Raw genomic sequence first — 22,512 nt, 5'->3', positions numbered from 1 at the left:
TGCGGAGAGCATGCACAAGCATTATTCATAGAAAAAAAAAATGTGGAAACGGGCCCCGAGATCGTTAAGACCGCCCCTGCACGCTTGCCGCCTTCTCTCTGCCCGCTCGCCTCTCTATTGAGAATGCATTAGTGGGCGAAACAAACGCCTCGGCCCGTGTGAAACGGCCTGAACTGCTGAACGAAGGAAATCAAATGAGGTTCTGGCATTTTCCCCAAAAAACGGGACAAATTGTGTCCCGGGAGAGATTTTTCTTTTCCCGGGACAGCTGGTGAAAAAAAGAGAACAATTTCGGGGAAAACGGGACAGGTGGCAACAAGTCCCGCAGTCGCGGCCGTTAGAAGTGGGTATACGCAATGTCGCCTGAAAAATAAGTGGGTATACGCCGTATACCTGCGTATACCCCCCACTACACCACTGTATACAAGACACAACGAGACACAGGTGTAACATTAGGGGAGGGAGCAGTAATCAAACAAGAGGGAAGCTTGACAGGACATGGGGAGGAACAAGACAGACATACCAAAATAAAACAGGAAACCCGGGTAACACCAAAACAAGACAAGACAAAGACAGACCATGACAGAAAAAGTATTTAGCACTTGGCATGGTCCCGGTCCACTAAAATGAGTCTGTCCCTTTTTCCATATTCCTGCACAGTCAACTGTACCACATTATGCCATCTACACTTTTCATCAAAAACTCTACTCCAAACTCTCATTCAAAAACATTAGCAGAGGAGAGGCGAGTGGGGTCAAACTGCGGATGATATCCATCCACGCTCCGCCTGTCAGCTGCACTGCCTCTAAGATCGATCCATCAGGCACTTCCAGAAAGGAGGGCGGCCGATTGCTGCTGACAGAAGCTGCCTCAAGTTTGGACGCAGAATCTCCCTTAAAAGCTCCAGCAAACTCAGCTGCACTTTTGGAACCAAAAGTGAACTGGCGGTAGCCCGGCTAAGGTTTCTGCACTGTCAGGTGCAGCCAGGGGAAAGGAATTCCAGCTTGGCGAATAGAGCCGCTCTGATGGATGAATGATCCTGAGCAGTGTTTGTAATTCATCTCCCAGCGTGCCCTCTCCTGTCCCTATGCGGATAAGGGAGCGTGTGAGGCCTCTATCACAATTACACATTACACAACAGCGAAAGAAGTAGTCCGAAGCTCTAACTTAACTGTCACTCAGAATGACCTCTGGAGCCTCTCTGTATCCCTGGCAGGGATCCATGCTGGCCACAGTTTCCAGTCTCGCAGTGTAGAAGAAGAGAAAACAGGACGTAAGACAGAGTGCACTCAATTCTCCCAGGCTATCTCAGTCAATCATCTTCCTAAATGTTGAGGCACTTGTACAGTGCTCTCTTTGGCTGTAATCATTATTTTGCTTATAGCTAATACTAAGGGCGCTAAAAGGGACACATTGTCCTCACTTTGCATGACCACCTCACAAAATACAGCCCTGAAGTGCCTCCGAAATTTAAGACTGACACCAAATGAGTACAACCAGAAATTTCCTGTGATAGTCTCTTGATACAGTGCTGCCACTTAGGGAACAATACTTGCCATTATTCCACGGCAAAGCACAAACCCTGCACCCCTCAATTCTCTGCCCTTTCCCCTCTTTGGCGTCCCCACGGCTACCCACCCACGCCCACGGGTTAGCGCTGCGTAGACTGTGAGAGGGTCAGATGGAGCATACAAAAGAAGGGAGCCTCAAATTAAATTTTATTTTCTAATGTTCAGTAACATTATGAAAAGATAAATGACCTCAAAGGAACATTGTGGTTATGGCTGGTAAAGAAAGTATGAGTGATGCTCATCACGCTTATTGCTTCAGTCTGTTCTTTGTCATTTGAACAGTAACATGAACAGGCCTTTCCAGTTTAAGAAAAACCCTCCATTTCCCCCTCTCCACGTCCCTTATAATATTTCTCCTTCATCTGGCTTAAAAAAACAGTGCCCTCTCATTTCTTTGCAAGTGTCAGTTTGTGACAATACTAGAAGAGGGAAAACACATCCTCATTTTGGTTCTCGCATTCGTTGCCTTTTTTCCTAGCTGGCAGCACATGAAGTAACATGTCCAGCTGTAGCCGTGCCACCCTTTCACTAGTACAGCCATCCTCATTTTACAAAACTCTTTCTCCATCTAGGAGAGAGAGGATAGATTATCCCCCCCCCCTCCAAGCGATGTTAGAGGGACCAAAGAGGGAGGCAAGAGCTGAGCTCAGACTCTTAGGAATAACTATAATTCTCCACTTTGTCTCGGGGTCGAGAACCCAGCTGGCCTCAGATTTAGTAACTCTGCTTCAATAGGGCTCTGTTTACTCGAGTAGCTACGCCTACACGGCCAAAGTGAAGGGTTCATATAAAACGCATTAACTGCGAATAATCCTTTTGGTCTTTTGTAAATAGATTGTAATGATGGGGGATGTCCAGAGAGGCTAACCATTTCGAAAAGGCTTTGAGAGGGGCCAATTTGTGTGCAGACAGTGGCTCAGTACCAAATCCTCTCAACTGTACAACTGTGGTTTCTGACAAAGCAGTATCAGAATTTGCCTAATTTCAACTGTTCTAAGTTTTCACTCAGTATAAACAAATAAGAAAAAACTTTCAAATATGTAACCACTGTGAGAAAGAATGTTTCGAAGTGAAACTAAACCTCTACTTTTTCTTCAGTACGAAGCATGTAAAGACCTTATAGTCTCAGGCATGCTCACATTTCAGCTTTGGTTGCCACGATGAGACTTGAAACTCTAATGCCGGATTGACTCTTCACTGTTGAGGGGTTAGGCCTACGCATGTAACCTTTGTTGCTCTGTCAATGCTAACTTGTTTTTTTCCATAGGGCTGCAAGTATTTATACCATTAATTGATTATCAAGTAATCAATTAAGTGTTCTGTCAATAAAATATAAGAAGATAGTGAAAATGCGTGGTACAATACCTTTTATAATTTCCTAAAGGTAAAGTCCAAGCAGATATTCAAATAGCTTGTTTTGTCGAATCAACAGACCAAAAGCCAAACATTAAGGATTTTCTATCACACATGACAAAAAAAAAACAGCACATCCTTACAATTAAGAAGATGGGAACATTTGCTATTTTGAAAAGGCTCAATTATCTTCATTGTTTCAGTAACACACACCTACCATTAGCGGCACCTGCAGCAATACTGTGGCAAAATAACAGAAAAGGCTACTTTCACGATCAGAGCTAGTGCCATTAAAATACAGTATAGGAAAAAAAAGTTTAAAAAGTATTCATCTGATACATTTGAAATGGTTTGATAATTATTAATATGTCCCAACAAAGCTGATCAGACATTGTCTCAAGGGGCCACATGTGGTCCCAGTCAGGTAAGAATGAGCCCTTTAGGAAGACAACTTGGAGGGCAGCCAACAGAAATAAAAGGGCCATGACATCATCCTCCGTCCCTCAACCTGCAGTTAATGATAGCCGCAGACTGAGCAGCTAGAGCTATAACTCTGGCACAGTAGCCGTGATTTAATGACCTGTCAGTCCATCTGTCGTAAGGCACATATGCAACTGATATACAGGGTGTATGCATGCAGAACTGGAGCGACAGCGAGCGTGTGTCTGTGTCCTGTATCAAGTTCATTGATTACGGCGACTCAGCAAGTTCAGCTCACTGCTTTTTTTTCACATTTGTGTGACCCAGGTCAACTGCGCTGTAAAAATGTGCGTTTAATTTTGGTTCAGACTGTCACGCGTCTGTCCGCACATACACGCTTGATATATGTGTCTGTGCTTGGGAGAGCAGGTGTTTTTGGTGCCTTCAACATGTCTGCGTGTGTGAATCCTAAGTGTTTGTTTGCTGCCAGGCCCTCGCTGTGAGCTCAGCATGAATGAGTGAGAGCGCCGTTAACACCTGAGGAAGCAGGAACACACAGACACCCTCACTGGACTGCATTTATGGCCCTGATTGAGGCAGGCGAGGAGGGAGGGGGAGTCGTCATGCACAGCTCGACTCTGGCTGTGGCAAGGGTCCAACCAAAACACTGGGGCTGTTAAAGCCCCCCTGGATGAGTCCCGGAGGGCAGCGGAGCGGACGGAATGCAGGCCTGGGTTTAGAGGTTCAGGGGTACGTCCTGTAGTTAATGAGCTCACCCCGCTGGGCCCCTCTGGCTCCGAGCCCTTGAACGCTGCCTCACCAGCCACACCAGCACTACCGCAACCTCTTTCCCCAGCCACAAGGACTGGACCTGGATCACTGAAGCATACCACACTTCCTGGACAATGTGCACACCGCTCTGTGCCCTCATTATGATCTCGACAAGATGTGTGTCTCACAAGCGCACATAAAGACAGTGAAAGGATGTTGCCAGTGCAATACCAAAATGGTCTGTACAAACATGTCTGAAAGTGTGTGCCCGGCCCATATGTGTGTAGATATTAAGAGAAGCCCAAGAGACATGACCCCCAGATGAGACAAAACAGCAAAAGAAATACTAGCACTTACCTAAATGATGCATGTCTTACATGCTCTATAAATCTAGGGTAAACAACTTCAACAGATTCATGAAATACACACAATAGCTGTGAACCACTGCAGTGCTGAAGACCACTATACGTGTAAAATCTGTGGCAAAGCAGGTTTATTTATCACAAAGGCAATTAGATATGCCTTATGAAATATATTAAATTCATTAAATAAGAAATGCCATCAAGTCACATATGACATATACATAAGGGAGCTTTGGATATAACAGCATTGTGGATGATTGCTTAATGTTTAGTTGGACGTCTTTCAATGGCCGAGGTTAAATGAACAATTTGCCTGTTATTGGAGCCCATCACAGTCTACTTGGGGTTAACCAATTGATGTACTGTCTATAGGATAATAAGCTTTTTTGCACCTGCAAACTGTCCTGTCTGAACACCAAGCTGATAACACTTGCAGGCCCCTTTCTATACTCAGAGATTTCGTCCAGCTCTCTTGTCTGTGACTGTAAAATCAATACAGCTGACTGTAAAGTCCCACATTGCCAGCCTGTAATAGTTTCAGCCTCATATATCAGACATTTCATCTCAAAGCAAGTTCTATTATCCTCTACTCTTTCCTCTTCTAGCCAATCCAGTGAGGTCATTTCTCTTTGCTTAGAATGATTGGCTGCTCTAGGGGAAGGCCTCCTCTGTCAGGTTGGAGCTCTGAAAGCCAACCCGAAATATCTGTAATTAGACCGTCTGCTCATCCAAAACCCTCTTCTTCACTCTCGTCTTTAGTCCAGAACTAATCACAACCATCAGCACCGCTACCCTCATCCCCGTTCAGCACCGCATCAGCCACATGAGCCAATGGAAATATACGCAGAAGACCAGCTCAGAATAGAGCTCCAGAGTCAGACAGGGGCATCGACTTTTAAATGCTTCACGTCGTCCAAGAATGCAGCGCTTAGAGGCTGAGAAACTGAGACCCCTCCACACTCAGACCCCTCCCAAGGTCTGTGATTTGGGAGGTCTGTGATACGAGAGGTCATGAATGATGTCACCACAACACATCAACACACCACAGCGAGATCTCTGTGATGTGCTGGTCTGTTTGTGGTTTAGTGTACATGGGAGTGGAGGAAGGTTTGAAGGTCGGCTTCATAAAATCCCCACCTACTGAGCCACAACACTTGAGCCTCTCTTATGTGGTGTTGTTTATGCTTACGAACCCATAACAGGGACAAATGAGCAGCTAGGTCATCAGGCTTTCAGGGAGGTGTACAACAACCACAGACTGAAGCAGTTTAAAAGAAGAAATAGCTCATCTTAAAGCAGCTGTTTTCATTGTATTTTTCATGTTTTTTTTTGCGGTTCAGAGTGTGGATTTTTACCATGGGAGTAAGGGCCGAGACAGCAGTAAGAAGGAGACATCATTGGATTTTTACATGAGTATAAAAAAGAAAGCGAGAGTGATAAAAGTGAATGAAAGAGGGAATGTGTGGATAATTAAAGTTGGAACAATTTTGTGTAAGGTGAAGGTCTGATCACTGCAGCAAGGTCAGCTGTGCCTTTTATATTAGTTCACGGACAGGGAATGGACGTAGAGTCGTTCCCCTTTTTGTTATGTGTATATTTGCCTTTTGGCAATCTTGATGTTGTCTTTTGTGTGTTATGTGCCTATCCCCCCTCTATGTGTGTGCAGAACATTTATAATTCCAGGGCATATTTTTGTATTTTAAGTTCTTATTATTTTCTTTCTCCTGTCAGCAAATTCATGGGTACTGTAACTCAATGTGGAAAAGGTTACTATGACTACTATTAAACTAGTGAGCTGGAATGTAAAAGGGATTTCTAATAAAACAAAGCGATATAAAATAATAACTCATTTGAAATCCCTGGAAAGTGATGTGGCAATGTTACAGGAGACACATTTGAAGAATGCAGAAGCTGTTAAGTTAAGACAGAGATGGGTTGGACAGGTATTTTCAGCTCCAGGTACAGGGGCCTCCAGAGGTGTCAGCACTTTAATAGCAAAACGTTTATCTTTTAAGTTAACCCAAGAAATAGCTGACAAAGATGGCAGATATATTATTATATCGGGTTTCCTACAAAACATAAAGTGCACTTTGGTGAATGTATATGCTCCTAACACAGGGCAGGCAGAATTTCTTTCTAGATTAAATGTGATTTTAGCTCAATTCTCTGCTGATCCAATCTTTATGGGTGGAGACTTTAACCTGGTTAGCGAACCTGCTGTAGATAGGTCTAGCCGCCCACTCCCATCTGATAGGTCACTCTCGGTAGCATTTAAAGATTTAAAAGAATCTCTGGCAATGTCTGACATATGGCGTGTAGTGAACCCGGGTTTGCGGGAATATACATTCTATTCTCATGCTCATAACTCATACTCAAGGATTGATTATATACTTTTGTCCCAAAACATAGTTGAGAATGTGATTGACAGCAAAATACACAATATTATTATTTCAGACCACGCTCCTTTGTCAGTCCTCCTCTCTCTCTCTCAGAACAACCATAAAAATAAACAGTGGAGATTTAACAACTCTTTACTCAAGGATGAAGAGTTTGTGTCCATATTAAAAGAGAAAACAAAAGAGTTTATTAAGATCAATCTAACTTCAGTGCCCTCAATACAAATAGTATGGGAAGCATTTAAGGTTACCTGTAGAGGATGGATTATTAGCTACGCTACAGCCAAAAAGAAAAGAATGGTGATGAAGAAAAATAGTTTGACTTCAGAGCTTAAGACATTAGAATCACAGCATATGCGGGATCCTATGAATATAAGATTAAAAAATGAAATGCTGATCTGTAAAGCAGAACTACAATCAATTATACATGAAGAGACGGCATTTGCACTGTTTAGACTTCGTCGTAAATATTTTGAAAGTGGTGACAAAGCAGGCAAAATGCTAGCCTTAAGGTTAAAACAACTGCAAAATCGGCAGTCAATTTCACATATATGTAAAAGCACTGGTGAAGTAATTTACGAGCAAACACAAATTAATACAGCTTTCAGAGAATATTATTCAAAACTGTATCAGTCAGAAGGTCCAATAAACGAGAACGAGATGGAATCTTTTTTTCAGGACATCTCCTTACCATCCTTAAAAGAGGAGGAGAGAGAAAGTTTAGAGGCACCTATCACAGAAAGGGAAATACTCTCAGCTTTGAAAGCTTTCCCAACTGGGAAAGCACCAGGCAACGATGGCTTTACCATAGAACTTTATAAATGCCTCCAAAATAATTTATCTCCACTTCTTACTTTACTATTTAATGATATATTAACTAATCACTCCATGCCACTGACTATGCGCCAAGCCACTATCTCGCTGTTGCCTAAGCCTGGTAAGGATCATTCACAAATGACAAATTTTCGCCCTATAAGTATGTTAAATAACGATTATAAGCTGTTTGCTAAAATTCTTGCTATGCGCATGGAGACCGCCATTTCCTCATTGATCCATCTTGATCAAGTAGGATTTATTAAAGGTCGATTTGCTTCCAATAATATGAGAAGACTCTTCCAGGTAATGGCGACAGCCAGCACTCTACAGCATCCAGCAATAGCCATATCGCTGGATGCTGAGAAAGCCTTTGACAGGGTAGAGTGGCATTATTTGTTTCATGTTATGTCAAAATTTGGTTTTGGACCAGTTATTATTAACTGGGTGAAGGCCCTCTATAACAACCCTAGTGCTTCAATTAGAACTAATGGAATTGTATCTGAACCTTTCCAACTTCTGAGATCTACCCGGCAGGGTTGTCCTGCCTCACCATCACTCTTCATTTTGGCCTTAGAACCTCTAGTATGTGCTATCCGAGCAGAGAGGAAAATCACTGGTATCCAGATTGGGGGTCATGATTTTAAAGCTAATCTATTTGCGGATGATTTGTTATTAACATTATCACAACCACATAAGTCAATCCCGCAAGTGATGAAATTAATTGAGGTATTTGGGAAGTTTTCAGGGTACAAGGTGAATTTTAATAAGAGTGAAGCCATCCCATTAAATACTATGACCTTTCCTTCACATCTGGGTTCAGCCCCCATTCAATGGAAGCCACAAGGTATGAGATATCTAGGAATCAACATTAAGACTCCCATTGAGGATATTTTTGATTTAAATGGCCCTGTCCTCCTTAAAACAATTAAGGAGGACATTAAGAGATGGACAGTTTTACCCATTTCATTATGGGGCAGAGCAGAAGTGCTTAAAATGAATATTTTACCTAGATTATTATTTCTTATATCAGCAATTCCTCTTAAATTCCCGCTTTACTGGTTCAAAGAAATTAACAAATTATTCACAGATTTCTTGTGGAGTAATAAAAAACCAAGAATCAGTTACAAAAGATTAACCAGACCGAGGAAAAGAGGTGGATTGGGAGTCCCAGATGTTTATTCTTATTATCTTGCCTACAATGCTAGGTTTCCTTTGTTGTGGGCCTATACAGGACAGAGTGAGTTAGGGAGTTGGAATTGGGTAGACGAAAAAATTTTAGCCAACCAAGACAAATCCCTCTCCCTAACTGCTTTATGGTATTACCCTAAAACCAACTTGAAAATAGGCAATCCTCTAATAAAATTTTCGTGTGAGGTTGTGAAAATTATCCAGAAACGTCTCCCCTTCAATGGAGCATACTTACCATCATGCCCTATATGGAGTAACCCTGTATTAAAAGCTGGTGGTAAAACATTAACAAACAAATCGTGGCAACAAAGAGGTATAAACCAAGTGGGTCAGATAGTGAAGGATGGGTATATGGTACCCTTTATTGTCTTAAAAACACAATATGATTTAAAAGATGTCGACTTTTTTGCGTATTTACAATTAAAATCTATTTTGGGGTTACTTATATCAAAAGAACCCACAGTAGAGATCCAGGATAAAGAGTTGGATATAAAACTGAGGGAGATTGCATCAGGAAAGAGAACAGTGTCAAGGTTATATGAGTTGTTGACCACTGCATCCGTTGATAACCTATCCTCTATTCAACACAAATGGGAGCAGGACTTGGGCATATCCTTGAGTAATGCACAGTGGGATACTGTAACAAAAAACACTACAACCCTATCCAAATGTGTAAGATATAAAATTCTTCAATTAAAAATTTTGCACAGGGCTTATATAACACCAAGCAGATTAAAGAAAATGGACAATTCCCTCTCTCGTTTGTGTTGGCATGGTTGTGGTGAGGCAGGAACATTGATACATCAATTGTGGCAATGCTCCGCAGTACAGAGTTTTTGGAAAGGTGTTATTTATAATTTGTCTTCTTTCTTGAATGTGAGAATACCACTCTGCCCATTAACTTGCCTTCTAGGCAGTAGAGTCGAAAACATTGAATCAACAGTCACCCAACGCATCATAGCCTTGGCTTTCCTGTCAGCGAAGCGAATTATTTTGATAAATTGGAAGATACGTAAACCCAATTGCTTTAGCATTGAAAATTGGCTGACGGACTTTTTAGACCTCCTGTCAATGGAGCGAGCAGCATCAGCTCTCAATGACCATGACTGTGGTAAAGAAGATCCCTGGAACTTTATAAGCATGAACTTAAGAAACTGGACATTTAAATGAATTTATGTATGGATCTGCACCCTCCCCCCCCCCCCCTGTGTTGTATTTTGTATTGTCCTGTGAGTTGTTTGTCTTGTGGTGTATGTATATGTTGTCTGTGATTGTTTTGTTTAAGAAAATAATAAAAATATTAATAAAAAAAAAAAAAAAAAAAGTTGGAACAATTAGTCATTGAAGGAAAAAAATAATCTGCAACAAGTGAGGACAGTTAAAGCTGTGAAGTTGTGAATTTGGTGTTTGGTTTGTTATGCATGAAACTAAATTGAATATCTTTCAGATGTTTGGTCGCACAAAACAAGCTTTTTAAATACCTCACCATACAAATGTTCTCTATTTTGTCCGCAATTGTTTTGACGGATCAATGTCAATAATCAACTTCAAGCTTAAAAATAATCACATCAGAGTTACTTGTATTTGTCTTATGAGGAGAGCATGGAACACGTGGCACATGTGGCCACTGAATGCATGTTTTGTCTTTGCTGGTTTTCACAGTCTAATCTTTTTCTTCTGTTGTTTGTATGTATGAGGACCACAAGGGAAATAATCATTTAGCCTTAGACTGCTGTGCAGAGTTGCCGTGTCTATTAATTGTAAAATAAATACAATCAATTAGTCAATGAATAAAGAACTCCTTGAGTTAAAAATAATGAAAATAATCTGCAGTGGTAGCCCTATGTAAATGAGAAAAAAATGCACTGTTCAGCTTTATGAAGGCATGTGAAGAGAGAGAAGTAAGATTAAGACAAAAAAGGGTGGATTCTAACAAATTAGAGATGGTGATTTGCAATAAGTCAGGGGTTGCGAAATAGATTACCAAACAGCCTTCCCAGCGGGCTGCAGGCAAAAATTGGGTCTGTTGAACTAACACAGCTGTATGGAACCAACAGGACCGGGAGCGTACCCGCCCCATCATTGCCACCATTGTCCCTGCACTGACGTCAAAACGCAATAATATGCTTCATTACCTTCTCAAGAGACAACCTAAAGACAGAAGCGCAGTGTTATACGGTACATACCTATCATGCCACTCTATACCCGCAAGCTGAGCCATTGTGATATGTTGACGGGCGGGGAGCAGACTGGGTTAATGCAGCTTTAATGACATCAGTCGCTGAGTGGATCGGAGATGAGACGAGACAGAGCCAACACCTCCATCAGTGAGGAGGATTTAAAATAGGGCAGGATTTTTAAAAGAGCTTTTCATTTCTTTGCATTTCACTTGGTCTTATCTTGGCCAGGAAGAGAGTGGCTTTTCTTCTCTTGGCTCCTGATCGCACAATTCGTCAGGCTGTAAAGAGCCTGTCTGTTTGTGGGTCACTCAGTCAGCAGCAGTCCACTTAAAACTACTAGAGGTGAGGGGAAATGCCTCTGCTTTATTGGGGACAGAAGAATACTCCAGCTGCTATGGCTTGCGTGTGTGTGTGTGTGTGTGTGTGTGTGTGTGTGTGTGTGTGTGTGTGTGTGTGTGTGTGTGTGTGTGTGTTTCTATTTTCATCCCTAAAAGTTTTTGTTGTAGTACTGCTGACTCGGCCCACTTTATTTCTTTTCTGACTGCAGGAAAACAGTTTTCAATGCAATCCCAGGGGAAGTCTTGGGAAATAATAAATAAATCAGTAAGCAGAAGAGGCATTTCCAGTCCAGGAGCCAGATACATAAAACTTAACTCAGAATCAAGTTTAAGTATGTATGAAACTTTCAAGAAGACTGTGCCAAATAATTGTGTGTCTGTATTTGCTGAGGCAGCAATGTATTTCAGATTTAGGAACCGAACACCAAAAGATGCAGGGAAACAAATGGAGCAATAAGCATTACAAAGGGGGGGGGGGGGTCTTCATGTATTGACAGAATATCAAATGGATAAAATATGTAATAAATATTATTATAAATAAAATGTAAAGGTCATATATCATATAAGTCTAACTGAACCCTGGCATTGGAGATTGACATTTTGCCATAACCGTGCCTGTCTTTTGGGTTTGGCCTTGTAATCTTCCAGTCAAACATAAACCATAAAGCCATAGTGAGTCATAATTATAATCCTTATGCTTCCATCATTTTCATTCCTTCTTCCTCCTGCAAGCCGTACAGTGTGCGCTCTATATACACTCTGCATGGAACATTTCAAAGTCATGTTGTAATAACATTATGATAATTACAAGTATATAGTCCAATTTAAATACCTGAATCCCTCTATGAAGTATAATTTGGGGATTTGTCATAAACCTGATGCACATACCAGCACACACTTACATAAGAAGAAGGCAGTATGGAGAGAAAGGCAGAGAAGAGGAGAAGAGACAAAAACTTCCCCCTGTTTGGTTTACTTCCTTTTAGGTTGGCCGGGCGGTATATTATTCAGTGGTGTAGTGTTGTTTGTGTGTTAATGACTATTATGACAGTTCTCCTAAGCCGAGCAGTGTGGGCTGAAAGGACTGGATGCTCCCATGTCTAATCTCCTTTTAGACCCTCAGACCAGATCGCCTTCGCTTCAGCTGCTTCCTGGCCATTTACATAATCATGAATATCAGCTGCTGTGGCCTTTTCTGCACGCTCACTGCAGCCTGCCTCCCTGTACGCATGTGATTTATGTGTCTGTAGATTTCGGCTCATGGTTGCATAAATACTGTGAATGTGATTGTGATCACAGCTGACATCAGGTCTGTTTTTTTTTATGAATGAACTGGTGCACTACACATTTAACACCTGCTTATGCAAACAGAGAGAAGTGGTCCAGGAATGTGAGGTGGTCTGAATGAGAAGGTGACTCTATTATCTGCTGGTCAGACACTGATAGTGTTGCCCTGTGTGGTCTAAGAGGAGTGCGAGTGGAGGTCACCTGCTCTTGTTCAGCCCCCTTCCCTCCTGACCTTGCAGGCTGGGGTCGCTACATACACACACACAGCTACGAAAGCTATGCTGCCATTAAGGCAGCTAATCACGCCGAACAGCTGCATCCCTCACTGTACAAATCCTCAACACCTCGCTCTCCCCACCCACGCATTCACTCTGGCAGTCAGACAAACACATGCGCCGGCGTCCGCGCACTCACTCCCACTCCTCCTTTTCGCTAATGGCAAGCTGCAGCCGACTGATGTTTGAAGCGCGGGGGGTTTAGCGTGGAGGCCTGTGATAAGCCGCGCTGAGCTGTGAAAACATAGATTACATTTATGCGGCTTATTACAGACAGCGTGCCTCTGCCTCCCTTCCAGCCGTCCCATAATTGCGACCCAAAAAAATCCGCAGAGATACGGGCTTGATGGGGACTCCTGCGGCAGGGCTTTGACAGCCATGCTAATTCCAGTCTGCGCTCCCCCATATGTTTTTGCCACAAGGCAGTTCCCTCCTGTGATAAGCTGCAGCTATATTCTTTTATGTGCTGTCTGTCTGTCTGTCTGTCTGTCTGTCTGTCTGTCTGTCTGTCTGTCTGTCTTCCACAAATGAATTCAGGGCAAAGATATTTATCTCCTAGTGTCATCTTCACTTTTAAGGCAAAAAAAAAATTAGCAATTCATTTGACAGATTTCACTCAACTGAGACTCATTGACAAATTTCAGACACTTATGCATTGCTGTACTGTACGTTGACACTGATGCAACCTGCATGGGATAGTCTTTGAGAGCCAGCTCTAATGTAATAATGTTGCTTTTATGGGTTACATTTGATATTCTTGTATCAAATTGCCTCTAAATGAGGTATAATTTTAATATTTGTGTTTGAAGTAACATATATTGGGATATCCCCATCTGAAAACAAGCATTTACTTACTTGGAATGCCAAAGCCAACCAGGCATACATTAAATCCCTGTTTCTGGCAGGCTATGAAAGAGCCTCCATCTGCAAATACTTAGCCTTTTTTTTCTCAAGCTCAATCAGAGATAAAGACCATTGTGTTCCAGGTCCACAAGTAAGACAATATCTCCCAAACCTCATAGAAAACAATTAGGACCCAGTAATTACACCATTGGCCTGGAATTCCAGCCAAGTTCTGAGGTTAGGCCGAAGAAATGAGAAAAAGAGAGCAAATGAGAAAGGTGCCTATCTGATGCAATGTTATCTGATACCGCTTGAATGATTTAGATGGTGTGAGTTTGTTTATCAGCCTGCGCAGGATGTAATGTTTTGATTTTGGAGGACACAGTTTAAACGCATTACAAGCCCATGTACGACTGAGTGACAGCATGACGTGGACTCTTCCCATAATGGTCTATGGTTTATCTTGTTTTGGTGTTGAAAACACACAAACCAAAAGTTAGGCAGAGACAGGTTATCTTTCATTAGGACGGGCCTCTTGATTTACGCATGTTGTCCAATTGGCTTGGGAGGCTCAGGGGTGAGAACGGAGGCACTCAAGAGAGAAAACAACACTTTCATTTCCATTTGAAATATAACCATATCAGTCAATGTGCTCTCAGCTTAACACGCATCCTCTCTTGTATCTTATAGCGGCCCCATCCAGTGCTGCTGGTATGGACATTGCTTAGATCTGCTGTAATGCAGACTGGCCTTGGGGAGTCAGACATGGCCCGCTGAGAGAACGGTGGAGTTAAAAGCAGAGCAGCGTGAGTAAATGAGCGTTTCAAACATATTTTCCATGGTCTGCGAAAAGCAGACAAGCAGAGGAAAAGGGGTGATGGGAGTAAAGGTATATAACCAAAAGTGGGATTTCAGTAGAGATCTTTCAAGATAGTATGTATCCGGTGTTAGCTATTTTATGAGTTTTAAAGGTCACATATTATGCTAAATGCACTTTTTAAATGTGTTCTAACATATCCATGGGTCCACGGTGTGCCTAGAGACTGCCAAAATATAAAAAAAAAATAACAATCTCTCCTGTTCTCACTCTCCCCCTTTCTGAAACCCCCACCCCTCCCCCCCAATATACTCCAGTCAGAATTTTCCCCTTTTCTGACCTCACAAACTGGAAAGCCAGAAGCTTCCACTGTGCAGCCCACACCCCTATTTCTTATTGGTCCACGGCCCTGACAGACAGAGGGCGAGGCGTATCTGGCTTCGCTTCCGGACAGGGGGCGGGGCAACTCAAAGATTGTATATTTACGAGGGGAGCTGCAGCTCTTTTTAAAAAATAGGCCATTGTGAGATTAGCTGAACATCAGCATAGTACAATAAATTATCTGAAAGTTTTTTTCAGCAAACAATTAAAGAAAAACGTATTAAGGACCACTAAGACCATATAATATGGTGTATAATAGTACCGAAAAGTGTATAATATGGGAGCTTTAAGAGAAGCAGAATGTTTTAAAAGTCTGATCTTGACAGTAGATGTTGAAAATTGCAGTAGGATGGCATGGCAGTTGTTTTATTTCATATAGCCTACCTTAAAATACCCTTTACTTTTTAATTCAGCCTGACTCAAGGTCCAACAAGAGCTCACACAGCCGTCTGGAAATCCACAAAGAAATGCGTCGAGATTTGCAGGTGGATGGAGATGCGCGCACGCACGCACGCACGCACACACACACACACACACACACACACACACACACACACACACACACACACACACACACACACACACACACACACACACACACACACACACACACACACACACACACACACACACACACACACACACAAACACACACAACCACACATAGAGCCTGCTGGACGTGAAACTTGCACCCACTGAACTATATGAGTGAAGCGTTAACTTTAACTTGGCAACACTATAGCGACAGATTTAAGCACAATCCGGTCTCCAGCCTTGCCTGTGTGGCGAGCTTTTATACTTCCTTAAAGCACCGAATGAGGCAGACAGCAGCGGGGTATCAGGTTCTGCGCTGGCAAGAGGTTGTGCTCACGCGGCAGGAGCAGAACAAAGCGTCGGTGGCCCTGGATGGCGTCCACGGTGCCGCAGAGTAAAGGCCCTGTGAATGGGACATGTCACTTCCACTCAGCGCCGCCTGTGATCTGAGCCACCCGGAACGACGCTCAGATAAGTGGCTAATCCCAGCATCCCCGCTGGCTCAAACATCCCCTACCGCCATGACAACCGGAGGGGAATCTCCTCCAGCAACAACTTAATTGGATAATTTCCTCCCAGCTTGACTGTGTGTTCCTGAGCTTTTGTTAAGTAAAGTCTGGTGGCTGTCTGACTGCGTGAAAGTGTTTTTTGACTTTGAGAGCGGGGCAGGACTGAAACAAGAGCGACATTCAGGCAGGTTTCATGTGTAAGCAAAGCAGGAGAAGTGGATAAAATGTAACACCGCAGCAGACTAAAGACCACTGGGAGGACTGAGAGCTGCTCTTAGTCCACCAGGGAGTGGGAGCATGAAAGAGAAAAACAGCCCCCTGCTTCCAGCACCACAAAAAAGTGACCACTTGAATCACTGCAAACATTTATTGTCCTTTGTGTCACAAAGCCTGCAGATTTATGTTACACCCAGGAGAGTGCTGGCATAAACAGCTCCACCCTTCTCCCCAGACTGCAGAGACACGGGTGCCAGTGCCAGAGGAAGTCATTATACACTGGGAGTGTGTGTGGTTGTGTGTGTGTGTGTGTGTGTGTGTGTGTGTGTGTGTGTGTGTGTGTGTGTGTGTGTGTGTGTGTGTGTGTGTGTGTGTGTGTGAGGTGGGCAGCTACTGTAGATGAAAAATGAAAACAGCAGTGCAAGCATGGCACTTTAAGAGGCTGAAGACTTTGTTCCAGCTGGACCATAAAAACTCAAACCCACACAAAAGAATCAACCCTCACATGGTACACTGACTCCTAAAATGAACACATTGACACTGATTAATAAAGTGGAAGTATCTGACTCACCACCAAAAAGGCAGAGGGATCGTATTTCTTCACTTCATTTAGAAGACAGAAGCGGCCTTATGTAAGCCTAATGGAAATGACTCCTGTTTTAAAGTATTACTCGTGCACGTGTGTTGGAAGGCACATGTACGCAAGAGGAACACGACAGCGAGGCAAAAAAGATGGAGGCTGATGGTGATAAAAGAGTACGCTTTAAGAGATGAAAGAGGAGAATGATTAAAAGAGGAAACGGTAAGGCAGGTAATAACCAAAGAAAAAGGCAGCTGAGAAAGAAAGAGAAAAACATTTCTCAGTCCTGGACCACAATGTCGTCCCCTCCGAGAGACTGTTAGCTGTTGTTTCATGTCTACCACCAGCTGCGGTATGCCTAACGTTGTCAAGTGTCTGTGAGTCCCGCTGTCTGCACTCACCTTCTTCACAGGCAGTGCCGCTGAATCCCTGGCAGCATTTCCACTCCAGAGAAGTCACAGTGCGGTACACCACTTTATAGGAAGGTCTGAACACGGTCCTGTAGCTGAAAAACACAAAGAAAATCTTTAATACCATGAAGCACTACCTCACCAAAATAATGGTGTCTATTAAAACCACAGTAAGTATTGAACTGAAGCTTCACTTTAGAACATTTTAAATCAAATCAAAAACCTATTTGATATTTTCCCAAATTGTCAGCTCTACACCTCGGTGCTGCAGCCATAGCCGTAAGATCCCTACTCCTTCTCACCTGCCTCCTGTACATCCCTGTGGCCAGCGGCATGTCTGGTAGACCCGCTGGAGGACTGTTCCATTCTGCACCTGGCAGGTCACCGTCTTAGTGACCGTATGAGGACACCAGTTCCTGAAGGTAGAAACAGAGTGAGGGTCAGAAATGCAGAGTGCCCAATACAACAACAGTTGTTAATTTCTATCTATTTTTAAACACCTTCAAACAAGAGCACTCAAACTGTAGCCCGTTCAGAAAAGGAAATTAGCCATGCAGTAACATAAAGCACACTGTTGTCTTCTCCCGTCCATTCCACCACCCTTTTGTTTTGAAACTTCTTTATGGTGTTCTGTTTACACGTTTTTTTCTTATCAGCCAGGAGATTTTCAGAGAGTGCATTGTGGGGCTTTATTTACACTGCTGTCTGTCCTCGTTCAACACACATCTGTTTGCTTTTGGCTCCCAGGGGAGATAAAGACCCTCAGGAGGGAATAAAGAGGAGGACAAGGTCACATATGAAGATTAGATAGTTTTCAACAGGGATTAGTGCTTGGTCATGAGTCTAGAATATTATCACAAAGAGCATTGGAGGGTCAAGTGTGCTCGTTTACATTCACCTCCAAGTTATTTCTTAGGCATCCAGAAGCTCAATTCAATCAAATTTCTCATTTGATAGAAATGGCCAGTTATGGCGTTTAATGCCACAATTAGGCTAAAAGCACCAAATTATGTAAAGGGTTATTTGTTTGAGAGCTAAATAATCCTCACAGAGAGCTCAATTACCCTCATAACAGGGGCAGATATCTGTACCTGATAGCACAGAGGCACTGGGAAACATTTATTACATTTCATCTCATCCTTCTACTTACCATATCATGACAATGGTGAATGGTGGTTTCTCTGCCTTAATGTATTCAAGATTCAAGATTTTGGATTTAAGATTATTGTATTTTTCCCGAAGGAAATTTGTCCCGGACACAATAATCATATGGAAAACACACTGAGGCTGTTTGAGCTACCATATGTTACTTTACTTTTATTAACAATGATGTGAGCAAATACCCTGATTACCTACACATGGCTCCAGCTGGAGGAGAAACAAGGACAACAATAACTATAGCCTGTGTTTACACAATCACTAGATGTATAGAGAGGGGGCCCTGCGTAGGAACCATAAAAGGAGATTGTGTGTCTTGTAGCACGAAACTACACTTTGTATGTTCTTCTGCCAAGTGTGTGGGTCGTATGTGTGTGATAATGTGTGTGTGTGTGTGTGTGTGTGTGTGTGTGTGTGTGTGTGTGTGTGTGTGTGTGTGTGTGTGTGTGTGTGTGTGTGTGTGTGTGTGTGTGTGTGTGTTTGGGTGGGGGGTGTTCACACCAAAGTCTGTTTGTCAATATGTGAGCCTATATGTTTGTGTGTGTGCGAGAGACCGTTTACTATGAAGGAAACTGCCAAAGGCGGAGGATTCAAAGCAGCCCTTTACCAGCCCCCATTAACAATCCCCACATGTTGTGGTGACCGCACACACGGACCTGAGCCAACAAGCATGGGCACCTCCATCGCATCACTTCAGAGATATTTCCTTTTGCCATGACTATTATTGATTACTCTTGATTTTTTATTTATTTGTGTAATAATTGTCAGGCCAGGGCGCTCCGGTTGTGTAGTGGGTAGAGGGCATACCATATAGGCTCAGTCATTACTGCAGGCTCCTTTACTGCATGTCACCCCCTCTCCCTCCCCAGTTCCACTCTGTCACTATCTACTTCAAACTGTCAAATGAAGGTTAAAACCATAGGTTAAAACACTGAAAATTATCTTAAAAAAGAAATAAATTGTTAAGCCTAATTTATGGTGGCATTTTGTATTCTTCGTGAAATGTGTGAAACACTTGAATCTGAGAGAACATATTCCAGGGACTATTCAAACGTAAAAACAAAGGAATGGGCAAAAAGTAAGACGCAGTTTAAACTCATCCTAAAATACGTAAGTGAAGCGAGTAGGGAATTCATCTGCACCATGTGATTAAAAAACAGGCCGAACCTTTATGTACCGTAGTACATCCATCAGCTGTGAGGCTACAGAAATGAACACAGATCTATATGATTGCCCCATGATTGCTCTCCCTTGTCCAGAAAAAATTGCTCTAATCATCAGTGGAAACATTTCTGACATTGAAGGAGCTGTGGTCAGGTAGGGCTGGGAGTAAGGAGAGGGGTACTAACCATAACCCCTCCCCACCACTTTGCCTCCAGACCCAACAGATAAACATCTGATTTTCCAGAGGACTTATCACCTGTCCACTTAGATCGACTGAAAGCAATACCTTCATTACCTACATAACTTAAGCTAAAAAGTTTTCATGTGATGCATAATTAGAACAATATTTTCTTCTCTCCAGAGAGGATCATTGATATGAGGATATTGATGCCTAAATATAATTGAATTAGGCGCGTATAGATGATCTCATTTTTGGGAAAAACACTTAAGATTAAAAATCTGTCTAATTTACAATCCCCTTAAGCATATTACTTTCCTCATGTTTTTGCTGAGAACTACTATTACGACGGGCCATTGAGTTTTGTCGGGCTTTATTCACAAAGGGACACAGGTGCTTGGTCAGTCTTTCACTCTTAAATGTTTCACAGTCAACACCTTCCTCTAACTGGAGGCACCATCGTGTTATGAAGTGTGAAACCCACCGGCACCATGCTGTTTCACCGGCAAAAGCACAATGCAGGCCCTCAGTGGGTATCGGGTCTCTAAGCACACATGGCACAGTCTGAAAGCCGGGGCCCAAGCTAAATAAATCATCAACTATCTCTTCTAGTCACACACATCCACAGCCAACAGTTAAGAAATAAATCCACAATCGTTTTAAGGGACCGGGAAAAAAAAAATCACAGCTTTGGCCCATCTGTTCGTCAGCGCTGCGGACGCCAAGACAGTGAGACGCTGAAGGGAAACAAAGACGTGCTGCAGTGCAGCCTAAATGAGTGCAAATGCTGACAGAGAGCTTGTGAACTTATCATAAAAAGCTTATATGAATATTTTAGCCTCTGGGTCTGCCCTCATTTCGCCTTGTATGCTACGCAGTCTGCATCCTTAACGAACACACTACTGAGTAGTTGAACTTTCTGCCGCCGACCGTGTGAACTGACAAGAGGGTCGATGAAACGGGGAGAAACTCCGCCCTTCCATTCACGTACTGTGGGTGGAGGAGGGACGAACAGCCAAAGATGTGTTTGAATTGCAGCATGGATCGAAATCCATTCCAAGGCATTTCTCTACAGTTCTTTTAGTGGGAAAATGACTTGGGGGAGGGGGGGCAAAAACAGATGTGGCAAAAGACCAGAGGATAAGAGAGGAGAGGAGAGAGTATAATAAGGGTCACATGAGGGAGCTTCCGATGGGAACAGAGAAGTGGAAGGAAAGACAATTATGAAGTGCCGGTGGTCCCATGGGATATAGAAGAGGCACAAGATAAATGTGCTGCAACGACAGATGACAAGGACAGAAATAGAGAGAGCGGTCACAGTGGAATTAATTAAGAAATTCCTGGAGTCATGAACTGCAGCAGAGAAACAGAACAAAAAGACAGAGGAGGCTATAAGAAAATGGTCTAAAACAAACTGTAGGTTTAATAGAAAAACTAGGACTCACAAGTGTTATTTTTTATTTGCATTAGAATAATTGTTAATTGATTAGGTAATGGAGAATATAAAAGCTGGCTGGCTATCATGTTGCAGGTTCAAAGCTGCCTTGTATTTACCTCGCGCAGAGGACAGTGGAGATCATCAAAGCACCACAATCAGGCCATGAAGGTCAGGGCGAAGTGACACATCACAGCATGCAGGCTCGGAAAAACAAGGAAACTCATTTGTCTTTGTCTTTTCAGATCTTTCAGGTGTGGACTCCTTTGCACTTTAAGTGTGCCTCCGTTGGTTACGGTTGATGGCATCTTTAAGTGTTTGAGGCGGAAGGTTAAAAAAAAGAAAAAAAGAAAAGGGAATCCCGCTCAGCTGAATAATTCTCTCATATCACACCTTCCTGATCACCTGCAGTGAAATTGGGGCAATGATAGAGATTCTCTTTTTATTATTGATTTGTCTGTCTATAATTTTTTTTTGATTAATCATTAAGTTTACAATATATCAGAAAATGGTGAAAAATGCCAGTTACAGTTTCCCAAAGCAGCTTCAAACGTTTTGTTTTGTCCAACCAACATTCGAAAACCCAAAGAGATTCACTCAAAAATAGTAGAAGACTACACAAGTAAATTTGCACATTTGAGAAGTTGAAGCCAGACTATTTTTCCTTTTTCTTTTATAAAAAAAAATATATTATTTTCCTGATTAATGGAATCTGTGGAATCTTTCTTTGATTAATTGTTTGGTATACTCATTGTGGGGTGATACTCTGCCAGTCAAAGCAGCTCTACAGTGGTATATTGTAAATTCCCTGAGAATCATCCTCATTAATGTATCAGCCACAATATCTTTATTAATGGAGCTGTGCAAATGGTGCCTGCCTCCTTATATCCATGAACATTTTCCTTGAGCTCATACAGTATTATTTGAAGTGGTTTGAATGGCCAAACCTAAATCTGTTCTGCTTTAATCTACACAGGGCTCAGCCTCCTGGAATCTCTGTCATCTTCATTTCCCATACTTAAAGAAACTGTGGATGTGGTTGAGATGGGGTAGGATTGAGGGCGGCCACAGGGTTCAGACTGCCTGTCAGACCATGACAAGTCCTCCGAGGTAGGATAAAGAAAGTGGGCGAGACAAGAAATAAAGAAGCAGCTACCCCCCATAACCCCTTGGTGTACTGAGCTCATATAGTCGTTAGGGACGACAAGGGTGAGCGAACACTTTATCAGCTCTCTACAGAGCACCCACACCAGTCAAGAAATTACTCAAGAGATTGTAATCCCCTCTGATTTGGGTAATCACTGTGTGAAGACAGGGCTGGTACGGAAAG

The 22,512-nt window shown here is 42.6% G+C and overlaps 1 protein-coding gene across 4 annotated transcripts in view; it reads right to left on the bottom strand.

Annotated features, from left to right (window-relative positions):
• emid1 (EMI domain containing 1) overlaps positions 1–22,512 on the bottom strand; it is a 60,200-nt gene that overhangs the window by 34,978 nt on the left and 2,710 nt on the right. For all 4 annotated transcript variants that reach the window (XM_080048024.1, XM_080048023.1, XM_080048025.1 and 1 more), the window contains exons 2-3: positions 17,550–17,663; positions 17,239–17,342 (exon numbers count right to left, since the gene is read on the bottom strand). In XM_080048024.1, the coding sequence (XP_079904150.1) occupies positions 17,239–17,342; positions 17,550–17,663 (218 nt within the window). The remainder of the gene's footprint in view (positions 1–17,238; positions 17,343–17,549; positions 17,664–22,512) is intronic.

Source organism: Ammodytes marinus (genome assembly GCF_949987685.1).
Source record: "Ammodytes marinus genome assembly, chromosome: 2".
Lineage (NCBI taxonomy): Eukaryota > Metazoa > Chordata > Actinopteri > Uranoscopiformes > Ammodytidae > Ammodytes > Ammodytes marinus.
The sequence above is the reverse complement of the archived record's forward strand: the minus strand, read 5'-3'. Positions and strand labels throughout refer to the sequence as shown.